Source organism: Sinocyclocheilus rhinocerous, unplaced genomic scaffold (genome assembly GCF_001515625.1).
Source record: "Sinocyclocheilus rhinocerous isolate Xijiao unplaced genomic scaffold, SAMN03320098_v1.1 scaffold2822, whole genome shotgun sequence".
In the NCBI taxonomy this organism is placed as follows: domain Eukaryota; kingdom Metazoa; phylum Chordata; class Actinopteri; order Cypriniformes; family Cyprinidae; genus Sinocyclocheilus; species Sinocyclocheilus rhinocerous.
In genome coordinates this window covers 89125-107725 of record NW_015645680.1, presented here as the reverse complement: position 1 = coordinate 107725, position 18601 = coordinate 89125, and the positions used below count along the sequence as shown (strand labels likewise).

General features: G+C 37.5%; 1 protein-coding gene across 2 annotated transcripts in view; it reads left to right on the top strand.

Moving 5' to 3' along the window:
- Positions 1–17381, top strand: part of LOC107706914 (protein FAM107B) — a 27694-nt gene extending 10313 nt beyond the window's left edge. Inside the window, exons 2-5 of one of the 2 annotated variants that reach the window (XM_016510771.1) lie at positions 4110–4170; positions 9960–10191; positions 15942–16098; positions 16300–17381. In XM_016510771.1, the coding sequence (XP_016366257.1) occupies positions 4110–4170; positions 9960–10191; positions 15942–16098; positions 16300–16416 (567 nt within the window). In that variant the 3' untranslated portion in view covers positions 16417–17381. Of the gene's footprint in view, positions 1–4109; positions 4171–5057; positions 5264–9959; positions 10192–15941; positions 16099–16299 lie in introns of those variants that run through there. The other variant, XM_016510770.1, reaches the window with a different exon arrangement.
- The last annotated feature ends 1220 nt before the right edge of the window (positions 17382–18601 follow it).

The following is an 18601-nucleotide window of genomic DNA, read 5'->3' as shown; positions in this document are numbered from 1 at the left end:
GCTGGTGCAGGACTGGGACACGGGGAATACCTCCAGGGGGATCAGGCAGTCCAGGGTGCCATGGCAGCACAGGGAGCTCAGGGGCCATGGCGGAGCAGGAAGCTTGAGGAGCCATGGCGGAGCAGGCAGTTCGGGGCAGGCAGACTAGGAATCCAGGGCAGAACAGGGAGCTCAGAAGGCCATGGCTGGACGGCCTCCGTGGCCTTGGCCTCGCTTACTGTTCTCGGTCTGGTATTCTGTCACACATCGGCTACTGTGGAGGAATGAGGAGACACAGGAGTAAACTCAAAACACAGTCTTTAATCTTTTACTTCCAGGAAATACAGGGCAGGCATACACACACACACACACACACACACACACACACGCAGCACAAGGACGAACAATACCAGACAAAGAACTTTGAACAAAACACTCCTTAAGAATACAACTCAATCAGGGGAAGATGAGACACACCTGGAAACAAATTGGAAACAATCAGGGAGCAGGAACAGGAAAAGCAAATAAGGGCATGGAAACACATGGGGAGCAAAACACACACAAAACAAGGAACAGAGTCTGACACAATGTTCAAATACTTTTTAAACCTGAAATGATTTTTGTAAATCCAGTGGTCAAATGCTGTGTAGCCACCTGACTAGTGACTTTGATTGAATGACTGTATATAAGTGGCAGGCTATTTTAGAAAGGACCATTTAAAAGATGAAAAAGAGGAATTGTGGAGAATCAATAAATTGTAAATGAAATATTGCAATTGTGTGAATCATAAATATCTGAACATATATTTAATATTTATTCTACAGTATATTGTACTATTCTGTACAGTGTACATTTACGTCAGAAAAGTTCACTGGTCCAGCTAACACACCAAGCGGGCACCTTGACATCAATTTGATGTCGCATATTAATCAAGACTTGATTAAGATGCTGTAACATCATTTTAAATTCAGTTTGGACGGCAGCTTCTTCCAGTGGTAACTGGATGAAAATAGGAAGTTACTCCCACACTGAAATTGGTATAATGTATATAGGCCAATGTGTTTAACATTCTGTTTACATCAAATCAATGTCATGTTGAGTTTTTGACATCAGTTTGATGTCATTTTAATGTCTTTTCAACATCAATTGCCCACTGGGTAGACTGTAAACTATTGGGCGGTGTTCCTGTCTAAAAGGTGGTTGGTGCTTTAGATAAAAGGTGGGACTTCCATTCCTAAAGCATTCAAATGCTTCTAATCATTACCATATCCTCACTCCTATAATGTCCTATTCTATATACTACTGTATATGCTGTTTTGTTCATTCACGCTTCTAGAGATGTTGTGGTTTGTTTGGCATTTAATTGGTTTATTTCTGCTTTTATTGTCTGAATAATCACAGGCACACTGACACATATTGACTGGCTTAAGAAACATTTCACTACAGAATCAAGATATATGAAGCCCAGTTCCACAGCTTAATGGACTGAGGGCCATTCCATAATTAAGGGAGAGCATTCAGTGCTGAATAAATCCAATTCAGATCTCCTTCATACTATTAAACACCACTCTACCATTCACGAAACGCTGCTCCAAATATGGATTGACTCTTAGTGAGCATAAGCTTATTTCAACCTGATTCCATTGTTACTTGAGGAGGCTTTGGATCTCTCAGCCTCTAAGTAAGTCTTTGTTGATTATAATACTATTTAAAACCTCTCTCCCAATGAGAGGAAACAAATCCCCTTTAAATACAAGCAAATTAATTACATCTCAATAAAGCTTCCTTTTTATGTCAGGCCTGAGCTCTCATTAATTCATATTTGTGCAGGTGAACAAAAATCCCCTGTTGGTTTTGTTTGCAAAGGGTGTGTAAGGAACAGTTAACATAAATTATAGCACACACAGGATTTTCCTTCTAGGTTGAAAGAGGTGTGTGTAAGGCTGAAATTAAAGAGATTTCTTCCTTCCTCAGGCTTCCATGTATTTACTGTGAACGATGAGACAGTGAGGCTCTTGTGAAGACACCAAGCCTGAGCAGGCCTCTCCTAGCAACTGCAGCAACAATATCCATTCATTCAGCCGGAGTGTTCTGCTTTGAATATAGTTCAGAAAAGAGCCAGAGTCCTCAGGCATTAATTTGTAACTGCAGGCTGTAGAAAAGCTGGGTGATGTGAGGTCCACTTAATAGAAGAGATGTTTTGTGCTCCCAGTGCTGAATCTCCAAACTTTTACATTTGAGACCAAGTGGTTTCATGCACATTGAGTGTAAATACTGGGGTTAGATATGAAAACTTTTTGACTTGAAAGCAGTGATTATTCTGTGGAAATATGGGAAAGCACCTTTAGATTTTGTTGCTAATAGAGATTTTCAAATCAAAACTCAATGCATTTATACTATTGTTCATGCAAAAATTAAAATTATGTCATCATTTACTCACCCTTATGTTGTTCAAACCCACAAGACTTATGTTTATCTTTGAAACACAATGAAGATATTTCAATTAAATATGCAATATCTCTCCCTCCACTGAAAGAAAATATTTAATTTAGGCTTTTATTTACAAATAAACATTGATCAACATATAGACTTAGAGGGTGTCTCTTCAGAAAATGTGGAATAACTGTTAAATTCACTTTACAATTTTTTACAATGTCTTTATAAATTTTTCGAAGCATTAACATTTTGGTGGAATGGATTTTTTTAATTGGAGGGGCAGAAATGTTATATAAGTTTGACGATCAAAGGTCTTTTTGGGTTGGGTAATTTTTGAGTGAACTGTCCCTTTGAAAATGGTTTTAAAATATGTTAATCGGTTTTATGGAATTATACAACAGGAGAACCTTGCTAAGTTTAAGATCACTCGGAACACTTGGAAGCTAATATGCTGATCTAAAGAACACGGAAAACTTGATGTATCCCAAAAATGGTTAAAGGGGTCATATGATGCGATTTCAAGTTTTCCTTTCTCTTTGGAGTGTTACAAGCTCTTGGTGCAGAAAGAAGATCTGTAAAGTTGCAAAGACAAAAGTCTCAAATCCAGAGAGATATTCTTTATAAAAGTTAAGAGTCAACCACGCCTACCTAAAACGGCTCATTCTGAATCAGCGACTGTAAATATGTTTTGTTATTAGTTTAAGTATTTGCTATCGACTGTTCAAATGCGGCGTTTTGCGCAGCGCAGAGTAATGCGTCGTGTGTGTGTGTGTGTGTGAGGGGAACAGGGTCACATCACAGGAGAGTGAACTGCCGTCAGAAATCATAGCACGTCAGCTGTCTTAACCACGGCTTGTGTACTGCATCATCACTGTGTCTGTCACGCGACTCTGTTGCCCTTTCGGGCTTGAACTGATGGTAAAACTAACGACATTATTAACTGTCTTGATATTTACTTTGAAAGCTGAAGCTCGCGATTATGGTAAGGTGCGTTACATTTCCAACGCGTGCTTGTGGTGTTCGGCCAATCACAATGCACTGGGTTAGTTGGCCAATCAGAGCAGACTGCGCTTGTCAAAGGAGGGGACGTGTTTGAGAGAGGCGGGGCATAGAGGACCTACAATAATGTACAGTATTTGAAAAATAATGTGTTTTTTGAACATTAAATTATGTCAACATATTCTGTTATACCAAATACACAAAATAATGATCTTTAAAATAGCATCATATGACCCCTTTAAGTTGTAAAGGACGAGTCAACAGTGTAATTATAAATGTAATTACAGAAATTAATTACAGTTGTAATTACATGCAGGTATTTTTTTAAGTACATTGTGCCAAGTGATTAATTTAAATGTAAGTATATAGTAGTTAACAAGGAAGAAGTTTCTTTGCTCACCCTAAGATTCTGCCTTCATTTTATAGAGCATAGAATGCTTCTCCTTGCAAGCATTGCACAGCAAGAAATGGAACAGCTGGCTTCATGTTACAGTGACAGAAGCATATTTAATGTGCCTCCACCTTTCCAGCATTCATGACCACTGAAGACTCTCATAATACATCCTAAATCAATTGGAGAAAAGTGCGAGCAGACCGAGAGTCAGTAATGATGTGATTGATGAGATTGGTGTGAATATTTGTAAGCTGATAAGCCTCTTTTTTCTCTCTCTTCTCTCTGTCTTTCTCTCACACAGCAGAAGGCATACAACATTAAGCAGCAGAGTGTGAAAAACGAAAAGCACCTGAATGGAGTGGGTAAGTCTACACTTACACATCCTTGAGAACAATGAAAGCCGCCCAACAGCCCTGCAGAGGAACAATGCAATGTTGCCAAGGTTCCTTCTGTTCCATCCGAATGTCTTTAACCTTGTTTTTTTGACACGTCATGACTGGGTGAAAAAAACTTCCGAAGTTCCTGGCTTTTAAACTTGTCATGTGCCACTGACCCTAAAAAGACTCAAAATGAAATGTTCATCACTTGAAAAATATTCTGTTTTTTAATAGATGTTAGGCTTAAAGGAATGCAAAGTTTAGTTGTTTGGCAGGAAACATCAAACTTGCTGTATTAATATACAGTAGAGCAGCGATCAAGTCAAAATTACTTGTATAGCGCTTTTCACAATACTCATTGTTTCAAAGCAGCTTTACATAAAATCGTGATATTATTGTATAGAATATCTTAATACCGTTATGCCTTATAGTTGAATTTAGCAGATTAGAGGTGAGTGATAAAATAGTTTGCATTTTGCGATTCAAGCAATAGAAGCCCTATTTCCAGAGGAAAAAAAAAAAAGATAATAATTCTGCGGAGTAAAGAATGATGAGCCTGACCTGATGATCATGTCTAGAGATGTTGTTTTATTGTATACGGCATGTAATCTTTAATGTAGACATGAACAATGTGTGATTGTAAGATGATTCTCTGTATGATTACTTATTTTAAATTGCTCAATGTATGAATTTGTGAAGGATGAATGCTTCTTGGTAGTCCAATGGTTAATGTGAGATTTAGCAGAAGAGCAAAAGAGAGGGATTAAGCCCTCCACTAATCCTATCAGACTCCTGAGAAAGAGAGAGTGTGTATGTGAAAAATAAAGTTGGGAGGAGCAGGAGGGGTGTGGCTTTGATGCCCAGTGGTCACATGACTGTTTACACTGTGAGAGAGGAGGCATGTGGGTGAAGAACAGCAGCAACTCAGGAGAAACGGCCCTCACATAAACATGTAGGATATCTTACACACACATACACGCACACACAGGAAACAGCAGAATGGACCAGAGAGTTGAACACAGTTTTTATCCTCCTGAGGGCCAGCCCAGCAGACCCAGAGATGTGCTTGTTAAGTCAGGTAAGAGAGAATCAAGTGCTCAACTGCGGCTGAGATTACAGGATGCTGATATTATGATGCTGTGTTATGCAGTGAAACTTGACCAGATTCAATGGTATTATTTGAATACCAATGATAAGAACATTTTCACTCTTATAGTAGAATAAATTAATTTAAATTGTATTTAAACAAGTTCCAGTAGTGCACATTGTATTATTGCAATGTATAATAACTGTATAATAACAGATGTATAATGGTTTTTGAAAAGAAGTTGCTGTAGCAAATACAAGACAAACTAAAAAGGCAAAAGAATGATACAAAAGACACTTGAACAAATCAGTTGAGTGAGAAACAGGGAACCATGCTTGCTCTGGGCATAGCGCCCAACTTGTTACTCATGGTGTTTTGCTCTAAAGTGAGACAACTGACTCCAAAAACTCTTTGGTAGTCATTAGAAAGTCACCATTTGTCATTTACTTTATGCACTTTTGTCGTCTGGTGATAAAGATGTAGCAATTTTAGGTGTCAGTATCATAGGATAAATCAATCCTTACGTCTTAGTGACAAGCAGGATCATCTTTCACAATTTTGTTTTTTGTAATGTTTTACCAGCAGTATCTTGCTGTGTGTTTGTTTTAGCCGAAAAGCACAAGGTCCACAATGTATTTCTGCCTGACCATGATCGACACCAATAAACCCTGCTTTGTGTATTTGAACAGTTATCTTAAATCATCCATCTCTGAATGCCCAGCTTTTAAACAAACACACCTTTCACCAACATGTCTTGGAAGTCTATTAAGCAGTTTCTTTGTGAATTAAATCTTAAAAATATAGTTACCAAAAATTAATATTCTGTCACATTTTACTTTAAATCATTTTTTTGTTTTATTCTTCTTCTTTTGTAGAACATAAAAGATCTTCTGGGGAAATTTTTTTTTAAGTTGTAAGTGTTCTACAGAATAATGAAATGCATGCAGGACTAGAATGATATAAGAAAAATTGATTTTCTTTTTCTTTCTGAATTTTCTTTTTTTGAGCAAACTATCCTTTTTCAAGTCTGTAGTCTTGATTTTCTATTCTATTCTATTATATTCATCTAATATGAGTAAAATGACAATAAATAAATAAATAAATAGCTAGCACAGGAAAAAAGAAAATGATCCTAGTTACACAGAGTTACAAAACTGCATGTTAAAAACTCTTTTTATTGATTCGTCAAGACTACATTTAGATGCTTGAAATAGGTTATATTGTGTTATTGCCCATAGAGACTGCTGTTTTGCTTCTTGCTGGGCACCTTTATAATGCAAATCCCCTGTCTGAGAGCTGTGTCTAAATTTTATGGCTTGCCAAGGACCAGCATTCAGTGGGGATTATGGGAAATAGCACTTCACTCCACACATACACATACACACACAGTCATGGGAGAATGGGATCCCAGGGCATCCTCTGAGAATGCTGACATCGCCATGACAACTGTCAGCATTCTGTTTGTATACAATCCATTCTGGGAACAAACTTCTTATATAACAGAGGATTTTTGTATAAACAAAAATGGTCTTTGTAATGCTGAATATCTGGTAGTCAATGGGATAATTCAGTGTTGCAGAGGAATCTAAACTGTCCTACTAATACGAAGTTAGCATGCTTGAGTTTTCCTTTCAAAAGGGTGCCATTATTTATTTATTTATTTATTTATTTATTTATTTATCTGAAACAATGAAAATGTGTTACTTTTCAAAGTAGAGACAAAATGACTATATATATATATATATATATATATATGGCAAATTAATGTTTTTTTTTTCTTCTTTTTTTCCGAGGGGGCTTCATAATTCAAGTAAAAATAATTTAAAACAAAAAGTTCTTAAAGCATCATTTATTTGCCACTTCTTTTGATGTTTTCAAATATATAGCAGTGCAATCCTGATATTTTGAACATGACTTAAGTATCACTTCCTTTTAGGGCAACTGTAAATATAAATATACTACATTTTTAGGTCCATTATATATCAAATTGTCATACTAAAGTGTTGTATTACCATCTGAAACCATCATTGAAGCATAGTTCTGTACTTTCTTGTAAGGGTCATATCTTGTCCCTCAAAGCATATTAGCATACTTTCTATGTATAGGCCTACTGAATCACTTTCGGTTATGTTGAGTATATAAGGAAACACCTGCTGTAGCCCCACACAAACAGACACCAAACAAATCTAATTAAGCACACTGTTTATAATCTGCAATTCTTGGAAATGGGCTCAGATCTGATCGGCAGAAACCCATGACATCCCTGTCTGTGTAACTCCTGGGTTTGTGGGGGATGTTGATAAATACATTATGCCCATAACAGAAGGATATTCACTTTCAGAACAGACACAGTCCACCCTCTGCTGCTCTTCACCATGTTACTGATCTCTAATCAATGAGATCAAGGACAGTCTTCCTGAACGCCAGATTGTGTAGCAATACAAAACGTACTGTGACACTTGTATGTATGTGTATGTGTAAGTAGTTTTATCTCATATTGAATTCTATCTGTAAGCTCTGAACTAGCACACAAAATCTATTACACTTCATAACCATGACGCAACACTCTCCCTTCACATAATATTCATGTTGGCTACATGCTCACACAGTTTATTCAGTTAAAAGCAAGCAGACATTGCAACACATTAATTTGCCTTTACTAAAAAAGACTCTGCAAACACAAACATGAAATAAACACTTTAACCCTGGTGTCCACATATACTTAACTCTCATTTTCACAGACACACTTATGATATGAAGACTTGTTTTTAAATGAACATAGTTATTTTTATTTTTTATTATTATTATTTTGTGTGTGTGTGTGTTTGTTAGCTTGTTTGTTTTTTAGCAAAAATATATAGATATTTCTATTTGATATTACATTTTATTATTTTATATCTTCAAAGACGATATATAAACTGTCAGACTCGCTTGTTACGACACAATCTCTGTCCAACCAGTGATCATGGATTCATTATCCTTATAAACATGGTCTGTGGACTGTGACAGATTTCCTTGATCTTTATTTTTCTGATGAACATAGCATTTCGATATGTCAAAATATGTTTTATCTTTCAAAGAGCCACATCAAGGGAAAGGGAAAATAACAATGTTAGGTACAGTTGTATTTCTACCTAGATTTTCTGAATGTGAATGGCCCTACAAAGTTCACTGCCACAATGTATTGTGGGTTACTGTGCTGAGCAGCACATTGCTAGGTGGTTTCTTGGGTTGTTAAGCATAAACATAAACACTGGCTTCCATGTTTTATGGGTTCGTTCCATAGGTGTAATGGTTTGTATATATAATGGTTTTATATTTAAATGTATTATATAAGCTTGTTTCTTCCACCCCCCAAAAAATAAATAAAATCCCACAAGGTCAAAATTTACTGGTATTACTATTCTTGTGGGGACATTTGGTCCTTATTACATGGTGAATACCAGTACACACACACACACACACACTCACACACACTAATTCTCAGAAATGTGTTGTGTACTTGCTAACCTCTGATACTAAACCCTGGGTCACAAATACTTTCACATGCATGAATTCCCTTCACCATCTTGCCTGTCGTCGTTGTCATCATCATTTCATCCCTGTCCTCTTCTCATGCACTCAGATTGAGAAGTGCTAAGAATTGAGCTCAGCTTTTTTAATATTGAATGGTGGAGACTGTCTCTGGTTCCTCCTCCAAGCATATCATTGTTCTAAGCAAGCTTCAATGCATATGATACCTGATCTACTGTCACTTTAGCACAGATCACTGCACTTTTAATCTGTCCTAGAGGAGTGACTCTACCCACGATGCAATTGGGCAGGTTTGCATTATGTATCTGGATACAAGTTTGTCCTTTAGTGGTGATGAAGTACAAACGTGTCAGAACCAGTACTATTTCATAATCTCTCTATTTCACAATTAGGCTAATGGATAATCATTTGAAAAAAAAATCATCATGAGAATATGCTTAATTGTCATTACAAATAGATAGATAAATAACAACAACAACTATAACAACTTAATGGTCCTAAAATAAGCCTAATTTCCTTAAAGCTAAATATTGTTTCTTTGTTTGAATTTTGGAGTGAAAAATGACTGGATGTATTCTTTATTAAATTGCACTGGGTGACAAAAAAAATATTTTTAGAAATAGTATAAATGATTTCTCAAAACATATCTATATAGTTGTACTGAACAGACTATATGCTTATATTAAAATCACCCATTATGGTCAGAAATATGCAGTTATTGCACATTAATACTTTGTCTGTGTGTCTTAGTTAGAGGTTAGGTTTTGTAAATAAATAAATACATACATACATATATATATACATACATACATACATACATAAATAAATAAATAAATTGCTGGACTCAGCAAAAGGAAATTAGAGTTAAGGTATTTCCACCCAAACCCAGAGGAACAAAACACTCTGCATGTCCACCTGCTACCTTCAGGAAACCTGTTTCAGCTCACATGGAATCATTTAAACTTGGCAGAGACAAGCCGTATGTAGTAGTGTAAATGTAAATGCTGGTTCTCTGATGTGTGTTGTCCAACTTCCTGCTGTTTATTACGTTCTCCTTTTGCGTCATTCTTTGCCTTTCTGCTCCCAGTAAAAATAAGTCAAAAGGGAAAAAAGCTACTTCCTTCCTCTCACATTGTTTTCTCTCTGTCCTCAGCCTCAGCATATGCAGATATCCAATGGGAACAGCCTCATCAGCCGAGAAACCCGGACAGGGATCCATTTGGTTACCCTCATCGTGAGATCCCCCCACTGGCCAATTATACTCCTCAGCCTGATTACATGACAGGGGATGATGATCTCATCAAGCCTAAAAAGCTGAATAATCCAGTGAAAGCCTCTAAAAGCCACCAGGAGCTTCATCGGGAGCTGCTTATGAACCATAAACGGTATGAGGATACACAAGTTTACAGTACATAAACAATCTTGCAATGATGACAAATCTATTGCAGACTGTCCATGATGGTGATCATTCTTTGCAATCTGGTAATGATTTTCCTGTTCACATTCCTGTAAATTTAGTACATGCAAGTCCCTGTACATCATCTGCTAAATGGCAAATAATACTCACATTCAGAGTGAGGAACATTTCTTTAAAAGTTTCTAAGGGTAGGTTATGTAAACAAAAAATGTATCCTAACCAAATCTGAGCCATATCATCTCTGTGCTCCTGAGCAAGACATTTAAGTTTACCTGGAAAGTTCCTACTTAAGAGTTCTGAAATTGCAACTTTGATACGGAAGGCATTCAGGTGATTTTGGGAAGTGGATCAAATGGATTTCACATTTAACGTATTTCTGGCTAGCTTTATTCCAAAATGTATACAATATAAATGGTCACATGAGCATTCGCAATTAGAATATACTAAGATGAATCAAACTTTTTTTTTTTTTTTACCAACTGAGATATTCGGGGACTACATGAGGTTCCCACTAAGAATTTGGACTTCACAAGGATGTATTCATTTGCAATCAACTCCAGCAATAAATAAAATCACTCCAACATGAACTGAATGAAAAATAAATAAATAAATAAATCGATGTGTACTTAAAGGGTTAGTTCACCCAAAAATGAAAATTAGCCCATGAATTACTCACCCTCAAGGCATCCTAGGTGTATATGACTTTCTTTTTTCAGACGAATCCAGTCGGAGTTATATAAAAAATTGACTTTGATCTTCCACGCGTTTGAAATGTAACGCCCCTTACCATAATCGCTTCAGCTTTCAAAGTAAATATCAAGACAGTTAATAATGTCGTTAGTTTTACCATCAGTTCAAGCTCGAAAGGGCAACAGAGTCGCGTGACAGACACAGTGATGATGCAGTACACAAGCTGCGGTTAAGACAGCTGACGTGCTATGATTTCTGACAGGCAGTTCACTCTCCTGTGATGTGACTTTGTTCCCCTTACACACACACACGAAGCGTTACTCTGCGCTGTGCAAAACTCCGCATTTGAACAGTCAATAGCAAATACTTAAACTGATAACAAAACATACTTACAGTCGCTGATTCAGAAGTACCAGATTGTCATTGCAAAGTCGGAATTGACCCTCTTTTTTTTTTTTAGAAATAGCCTTTGTGCACAGCCAGCCTTGTACTCTTCTAGGTTCAAAAAACTGTCGTCCATAAAATGCGTTGCACAAATTAGAACATCTGGGTTGTGCTGTTCTGTTGTAAATAAATCTTAACCAATGATTACTAATTGCATCTACTTCCGGAAGGCCAAATAAAATGCTTTTGCTTTCGCACTGAAACACAGCGTCTCCCTGACACGGCTGCTTCAACACTACTGCTGTTCCTGAAACCACGCCTTCTTTCTTTGCGTGAACATTTGGGCGGCATTATGCTAATATTTCCACATAGTGACGTAGATATGTGGGGGCATGTTAGAACGAGCCGTTTTAGGTAGGCGTGGCTGACTCTTAAATTTTATAAAGAATATCTCTTTGGATTTGAGACTTTAGTCTTTGCAACTTTACAGATCTTCTTTATGCACCAAGAGCTTGTAACACTCCAAAGAGAAAGGAAAACTTGAAATAGCATCATATGACCCCTTTAAAGAGGCCGAGATGTCGAGCACATTTATACACCAGGCCAGGTGATACACATACACAGAGAAAGAGAAGCGGAACACGTTACCCAATGCCCATTCATTTTTACAACTGACATATTAAAAACCACGTAGCCCGACCGCGCTAACAAATGTTGAGTGGGTTTAGCCGGGCGGATTTCCACGCAAATGCAGCTCATCACTAAAACACCCTGCGCTTTGGGCCCCTCATGATCACAGCGCAGCCTCAGTACTCAAATGATCGTTATAAGTTGCATCAACGATTTAACAGACTTTAATTGCAGTGTTCTTAATCTTTATAAGTTAGTAGTACTGTTCGGGTTTACAGTGTGGGGGCGTGTTAGAACGAGCCGTTTTAGGCAGGCGTGGTTGACTCTTAACTTTTATAAAGAATATCTCTTTGGATTTGAGACTTTAGTCTTTGCAACTTTACAGATCTTCTTTATGCACCAAGAGCTTGTAACACTCCAAAGAGAAAGGAAAACTTGAAATCGCATCATATGACCCCTTTAATATAACTTTTATTATATAATTAATTTAATATAACTCAATTTTTAATATAACTCCGATTGGATTCATCTGAAAGAAGTCATATACGCCTAGGATGGTTTGAGGGTGAGTAAATAATGGGTTAATTTTCATTTTTGGGTGAACTATCCCTTTAAGAGGGATGATAGTGTACAATAGTACACTATACTATTGATAGTAGACTACAATACAATGTGATGTTTTATTGCACTATAAATAAGTGACACTACTTTTAGGCTACATACTTCATAGTTTGTGAGTTGTAGAATTCAGTTGCCACCTGAATGAATAACCAAAATATGTGTGTACAGAACAAGATTAAGAAAACCATATTTAGCCGCATTGTGTAAATGGTTGTAGTTAGTTACTCTCCAATAACTGTACACTACAGACCTGTTTCTTTCTAAAATCTCACTGCTGGACATGACAGTGCAATCAAGAGCATACTTGAGTTCTGTGCCACAGGATCTGCAGCATAAACAGTAAAACTCTATTGTTGGCTGAGCCTTGCATTCTTTAAATTTTAAACCTCTTAAAGTGTCTAGGAAAGAAAAGAATGGAGGGAGAGGTAAGGATAAAGGGGCTTCTGTTGCCCACTCCTGAGGGCTTTAAACCCCTCTGCTCAGACAGAGAGAGTGTGTTCACCTTTACCACATTTACTGGTAGTAAAGAGGTGGGGGGTGGCATTGTGGTGTGCTGCTACCAAGCAACTGCACAATGCTAATCATAGTACTAGCAATGAGAGCATGGGACATGAGGAGAAACTGAAGGCTTTCCCATTCAGTACTTTGGAGACTTGGGTTTATTTGTTTGTTTATTTGTTTGGTTATCTATCTATCTATCTATCTATTTATATGATTAATTGTTGCTGGGAACCTTTTAGAGACATAAATGTACTAATGACATATACATGAAAAGACATTTAGTAAGTATATATATATATATATATATATATATATATATCAAAGTAGCTGAGTGGTGACCATGATACCAGGATCAACATGTTTGTCCTGTCAAACAAACACAGTCCTAAACATATCTTCAACCGCAAACCTAGCTATTAAATAGATCTAGAACTAGAGGGAAAAGTAAGATGTACGATTGTTCTACAAATTTTAGTGCCATCTCTAAACTTAATATTTACTCCTAAGCCTTGATTGGTTGATAGGAATGTTGTTACAGGATCAACATGTCCTATTTAGCAAAATTTACAACAGTGGTTTAACTGTAAGCATTGTGAACAATGCATTTACCTGTAACAAGTCAATTAGCAGACACTTTTATTCAAAGGGACTCACAGCACATGTATTACAGAGACTGCAACCTAGAGTTAATTGTGGAATATCAAATTGTTGTTCTTAGCTAAGGGCCAGCAGGGGGTGCTCAGCCTGTGCTTTGTATGGGTCCTAATGGCCCGTGTAGTGATGAGGACATAATATTGTAAAAAGGCACTGTATTTTTGCCTAAACCAGGATCCTGTCAATTTCTAGGTTGCCTCTTGATCTGCATCCTAGCCAAATTTGCCTACTGGTCTCTTCTTAATGATTTCCATGTACATAGATACATCACAGTGCCCTGTGTGGTCTTCCTCTGAGTCCACACTTTCATGATGTAATGCCACTCAGAAGTGCGCAATCAGGGCAGATAACGGGATTATCATGAGCACCCGTCTAACACCTAAAATGACAAACAGGACGGCTTATGGCAGGACTATCCTGTTCTTGCAGGGCCACGACCATAGTTTAGTTCTAACTCTAATGATTCTTATACTGTACAGCTTATACTGTACAGCTGGTTCTGATGTGTTTAATTAGGGCTGAAACTGCATTTGTGGCTTTCCAGGAATGGAAGTGCCCTCTAGGAGCAAGATTGCCAGACATCCTTGACTTTGATCAATATGTAGTTACCAGTATTACTCCAGCTATGTCATGTGCTGAGACTAATACAAACCAATGAAGTTGCAGACAGCATGAGTGGAGGGCCTGTTTATTTCATTACAGAGAAGAAGACACTGTTTGTGTGGGTACATTTGTTAGTGTGTGCCCTCTGTACCACTACAAAACACTTCAAGCCACAGAGAGCTTACTGGCACAGTGCCGTGTCAGCCATTAAGCGGGTATCTTTTAGTCACTGTTGGCACTTGTGCCTCTTTGGTGCTCAGAGACCCTGCAGAAGACAATCAATCTGTAGAGGACATTACAAGAGAGAAAAAGAGATGTGGATCTCACATGCACACATATAACAGTGGGCATCAAAGGTGGCACAGTAGGCACAAGGGTGGCGGAGGAAATAGGTCACTCTCAGAACAGTGCCTCTTTTATCAAGCCTTTTCAAGATAAGCTTTTTATATGCCGGTGATGTTGCAAAACTCTTTACTAAAAGAGCTACGCTAAACACCGATGCCATCACTCAAGGAAAGTGATGCTAAAAGAAGACTCTAAAGGGGGAGAGACAAATTTGTCTCAGATGTCACTGTTAGCCATGATAGGAAAAAATACACCATCTATGGATCATTTCAGGAACGGATCGATGCCAACGATCTGAACAAGGTTTAGCAAGTGACTATTCATAGCCGAGAGCTGAGATAGGACTAAAGAGCAGCATGCTATTTTTATGAGGGCTCTCAGGAGCTGTTTGGGGCTGATTTCTCTCTTGTTATCTTCATTAACTGCCCCTTGTGTTTAATTGTTGTTGTCTGGCTGTCTCTTCAGTTTGAAGGACACCATCTATATTAGCAAGGATACTAATTGGAACTCCCACACGTGCTGAACTCCACACACACACACACTTCATTCCCCTTCTCTCAGCACCTGTGGCGCCACCTCACTGTGGAGAGAACAAGCTCACACATAATTTAATTATCAGTCTGTGTGTGCATGCGTGTGTGTGTGTGGCACTATAATTAATAATTATCACTCGTGTTAGCAGGAGCTTGGCACCTTGAGAACAGTCATGAGAGCTTATCCACTTTTGGTAATAGATGGAAGGTTCATATATATTCAGTTAAACTGCACTTAGACAAACAAACACACAATTCATATGTCATGGGCTGTCAAAATGAGCCCATTATCAATGGGATGTGCCTCAGCCATGACTAAGATGGGAAGTCATAACATTGAAGGATAAGAACAACAGGAAACTAATGGATATGCATTACATAAAAAAACTGAGCACTAATTTTACAGGCTATAACAGATTTCCAGACACGCACACGCACACGCACGCACACACACACACACACACACACACACATTTATTATAAAAAAAAGTTTTACGCAGCACACAATTACTGATTAAACATGACAATAATGCCACCTGCTGGATGACTGATGGACTGCTTCAGCTAATGATGTGATGTATTCTGTCTTCTCTTCTCTTCTCTTCTCTTCTCTTCTATTGTTTGTTTAATTTCTCAATGTTTTGTTTTTATTTTCTTTCTGTTTCATTCCATCTAATATAATTACCTCATGCCAATCTAATTCTATTTTATTTATTTATTTATTTATTTCCCCCCTATTTTATTCTATTATACTCAGAGGTATTGGTGTGGAGAACAAGCCAGAATTGCAACGTGTGTTGGAGCAAAGGAAGAGAGAGCAGATGATAAAACAAAGAAAGCAGGAGGAGGAGGCCAGGAGGAAAATCTCTCCATTGGAACAGGAGCTTCTCAAGAGACACCAGAAACTAGAGGAGGTAGAAAACATACAATCATAGAGTGTGTGATACGGACCTGTACTAATGAGGGTCAATATCCTCTTTTATTATTTCATGTATCTCAGAGGTCCTAACAAAGCAATCACATTTTATTATGTTTACATATATCCTATTTATTGGCAAACCAGCAACCAAATATGCACCAAATAATGTATATATCTGTTTTTCTATGTACTATAGCTGGAGAAGGAGCAAGCAAGATTGGAGGACAGCAACTGCAGTGCTCCGGAATTCATAAAAGTGAAGGAAAACCTGAGACGAACATCGTTTACAAGTTCTGAAGAGAAGGAGGTGTAGGGGCGTAAACAAAGACTGGATCCATATGTATTTGTGCACAGCCAGTAACATAGAGAGCTGCTGCAGCTCCTAAACACCACCCACACGACTCTGCTTCTCTACTTCCTGTCTCACACCAACAATACACTCACCTCTCTCTGTAGGAGGTTCAGAGAGGTCAGAGATAAGGACAAGACCCAAAGGGCCTCTGCTACACCTTCACATTATAAGGAGGTCGATGCTTACGAGGTTTCAGGAGACTGCAAAGAGAAAAAGAGTGTTTTTTTCTGCTCTGGGTCAGACTTGATGGGTTAAAGATTAACTGCCCAGGATGCTTATGAGTTTGTGTGTATGCATGGATGGACTGCTATGTTCTGGTTCTGCCACATTAGATGAAAAAGTGAAAACAAGGTACAGGGATTAGTTTCAGAGTGAAAAAAAAACAGGCTATTTCTCTCTAAATGACAGGCAGAACATGTATAAGGCGGCGATTACACAAACAATATCAGTATTATAGGCAAATTGTTTTTTATCAAACCGCCAAATATTTGTTCATTGCCTAATTTTTAACATTGTCTCTTATACTTAACAATCAGCACTTGTCACTTTTAAAATATAGGAACTATGATTATTTTCAGCTTTCATCACCCTTGATTTGCAGTATAACACCTTGCACGTGTGCACACAAAATTAATTTTACTCCTAAGAAAACAACAACAACAACAACAACAACCATTAAACAGTTCATAACTACAGTGATGGCTAAAATGATGATGCACTTTTACGAAGCTAACCATTTAATTTGACACGTCATAGAGTTAAACCAGTATAAAAGCAGGGAAGTTTCTGGTTTGTGCTTACTACTGTGCCTTTGTTAAAGTAGGATAGGCTGCCTGACTGTTACTGTGGTCCAATGTATGTTGCATAGAATTTTGTTCATAGTCATATCTTTATGAAATGTTCCCTAATAAAACAGTTTTACATTGTTTGGGTTTTCAAAGCACAGAGTGAAATTTAAATATGTAATCTCTGCCTTTTTTGGCTCGTGAAGCCATTGGATAATACAACAATCAATATGTTACTTTAGTTTAATGTTAATTTAATTATCATGTTGTTGCAGTCAAAATCATAAAACAAATATAAGAGTTGGCTACTTACATTTTTTTGTAGCTTTAGCCGTGGCCTTTACGATTGTTATAAACTGAGAACTTACACAATAAAGAAAAAGTACACATGCTCCATGTGAATAAAGATATTAATGGTTCTTTCATTTTGTGCCCTATTTTCTTGTCAGTTAAGAATTAGTTGGAATTCATTCATCCATTCAAACCAATACAATAAATTCTGCTTTTGCAAAATACACACATGCAAAGAAAACCATTTGATCCATCTACATGCACCAACAAGTTAACAATAAGCTATCAAGTTTAGCCCTGTGCTATTTAGATACTGCCAGCTCTGTGTCTGCAGGGCCAGGCATGCAGACTTCCCGGTTGTGGAATTTCACAAGCTTCTAAAGTGAAACAGTAGAGAATAATGTGTGTGTGTTGTGAATTTTAAGTAGATGGTCTAAAAGTGAAGTGGCGTGATGATACAGGAGGTCACAGGGCCTGGTTTGGGGTTATCATGCTCGGTTTCACTTTAATGGGTCCTCTGAGTTTTTTTCCACTGATGGAAAGTTTCCATCTCGCCCATCATCCAGCTTCTCGATAGCTTCTTAATTAGAGGGACAGGTAACACCATACCCTGAATCACAAGACCCTTTGTCCACAAAAACACGCTATCCACTTCTAATCTGTTTAATCTCTAAGAATCTTCAGGATCCGATTTGTTGTGCTCTAGTAAACAAGGGCTAAATTGTTTGACGTGAGGCAGTTGCAAACCTGAACTGAACAATGGCACACCTGAACTACTGGCAACACAACAGCCTGAATGTGAACACAGTGTTTCAGGGAGACGCTACAGGTGTAAATACAAACCACGTCAACACACAATACATTTCTGAATCATTTACATGATTAGTTTTTCATTTAAAATGTGATTAATAATTGAATTATTGAATATGACATGTAAACAAAAAACGATGCATTTTTATGCATGTTTTTAAAAGTTTTTGAAAGAAGTCTCTTAGGATCATCAAGTCATCACTTATTTGATTAGTTAAAACGGTAATATTGTTAAATATTATTCATTTAAAATATTGTCA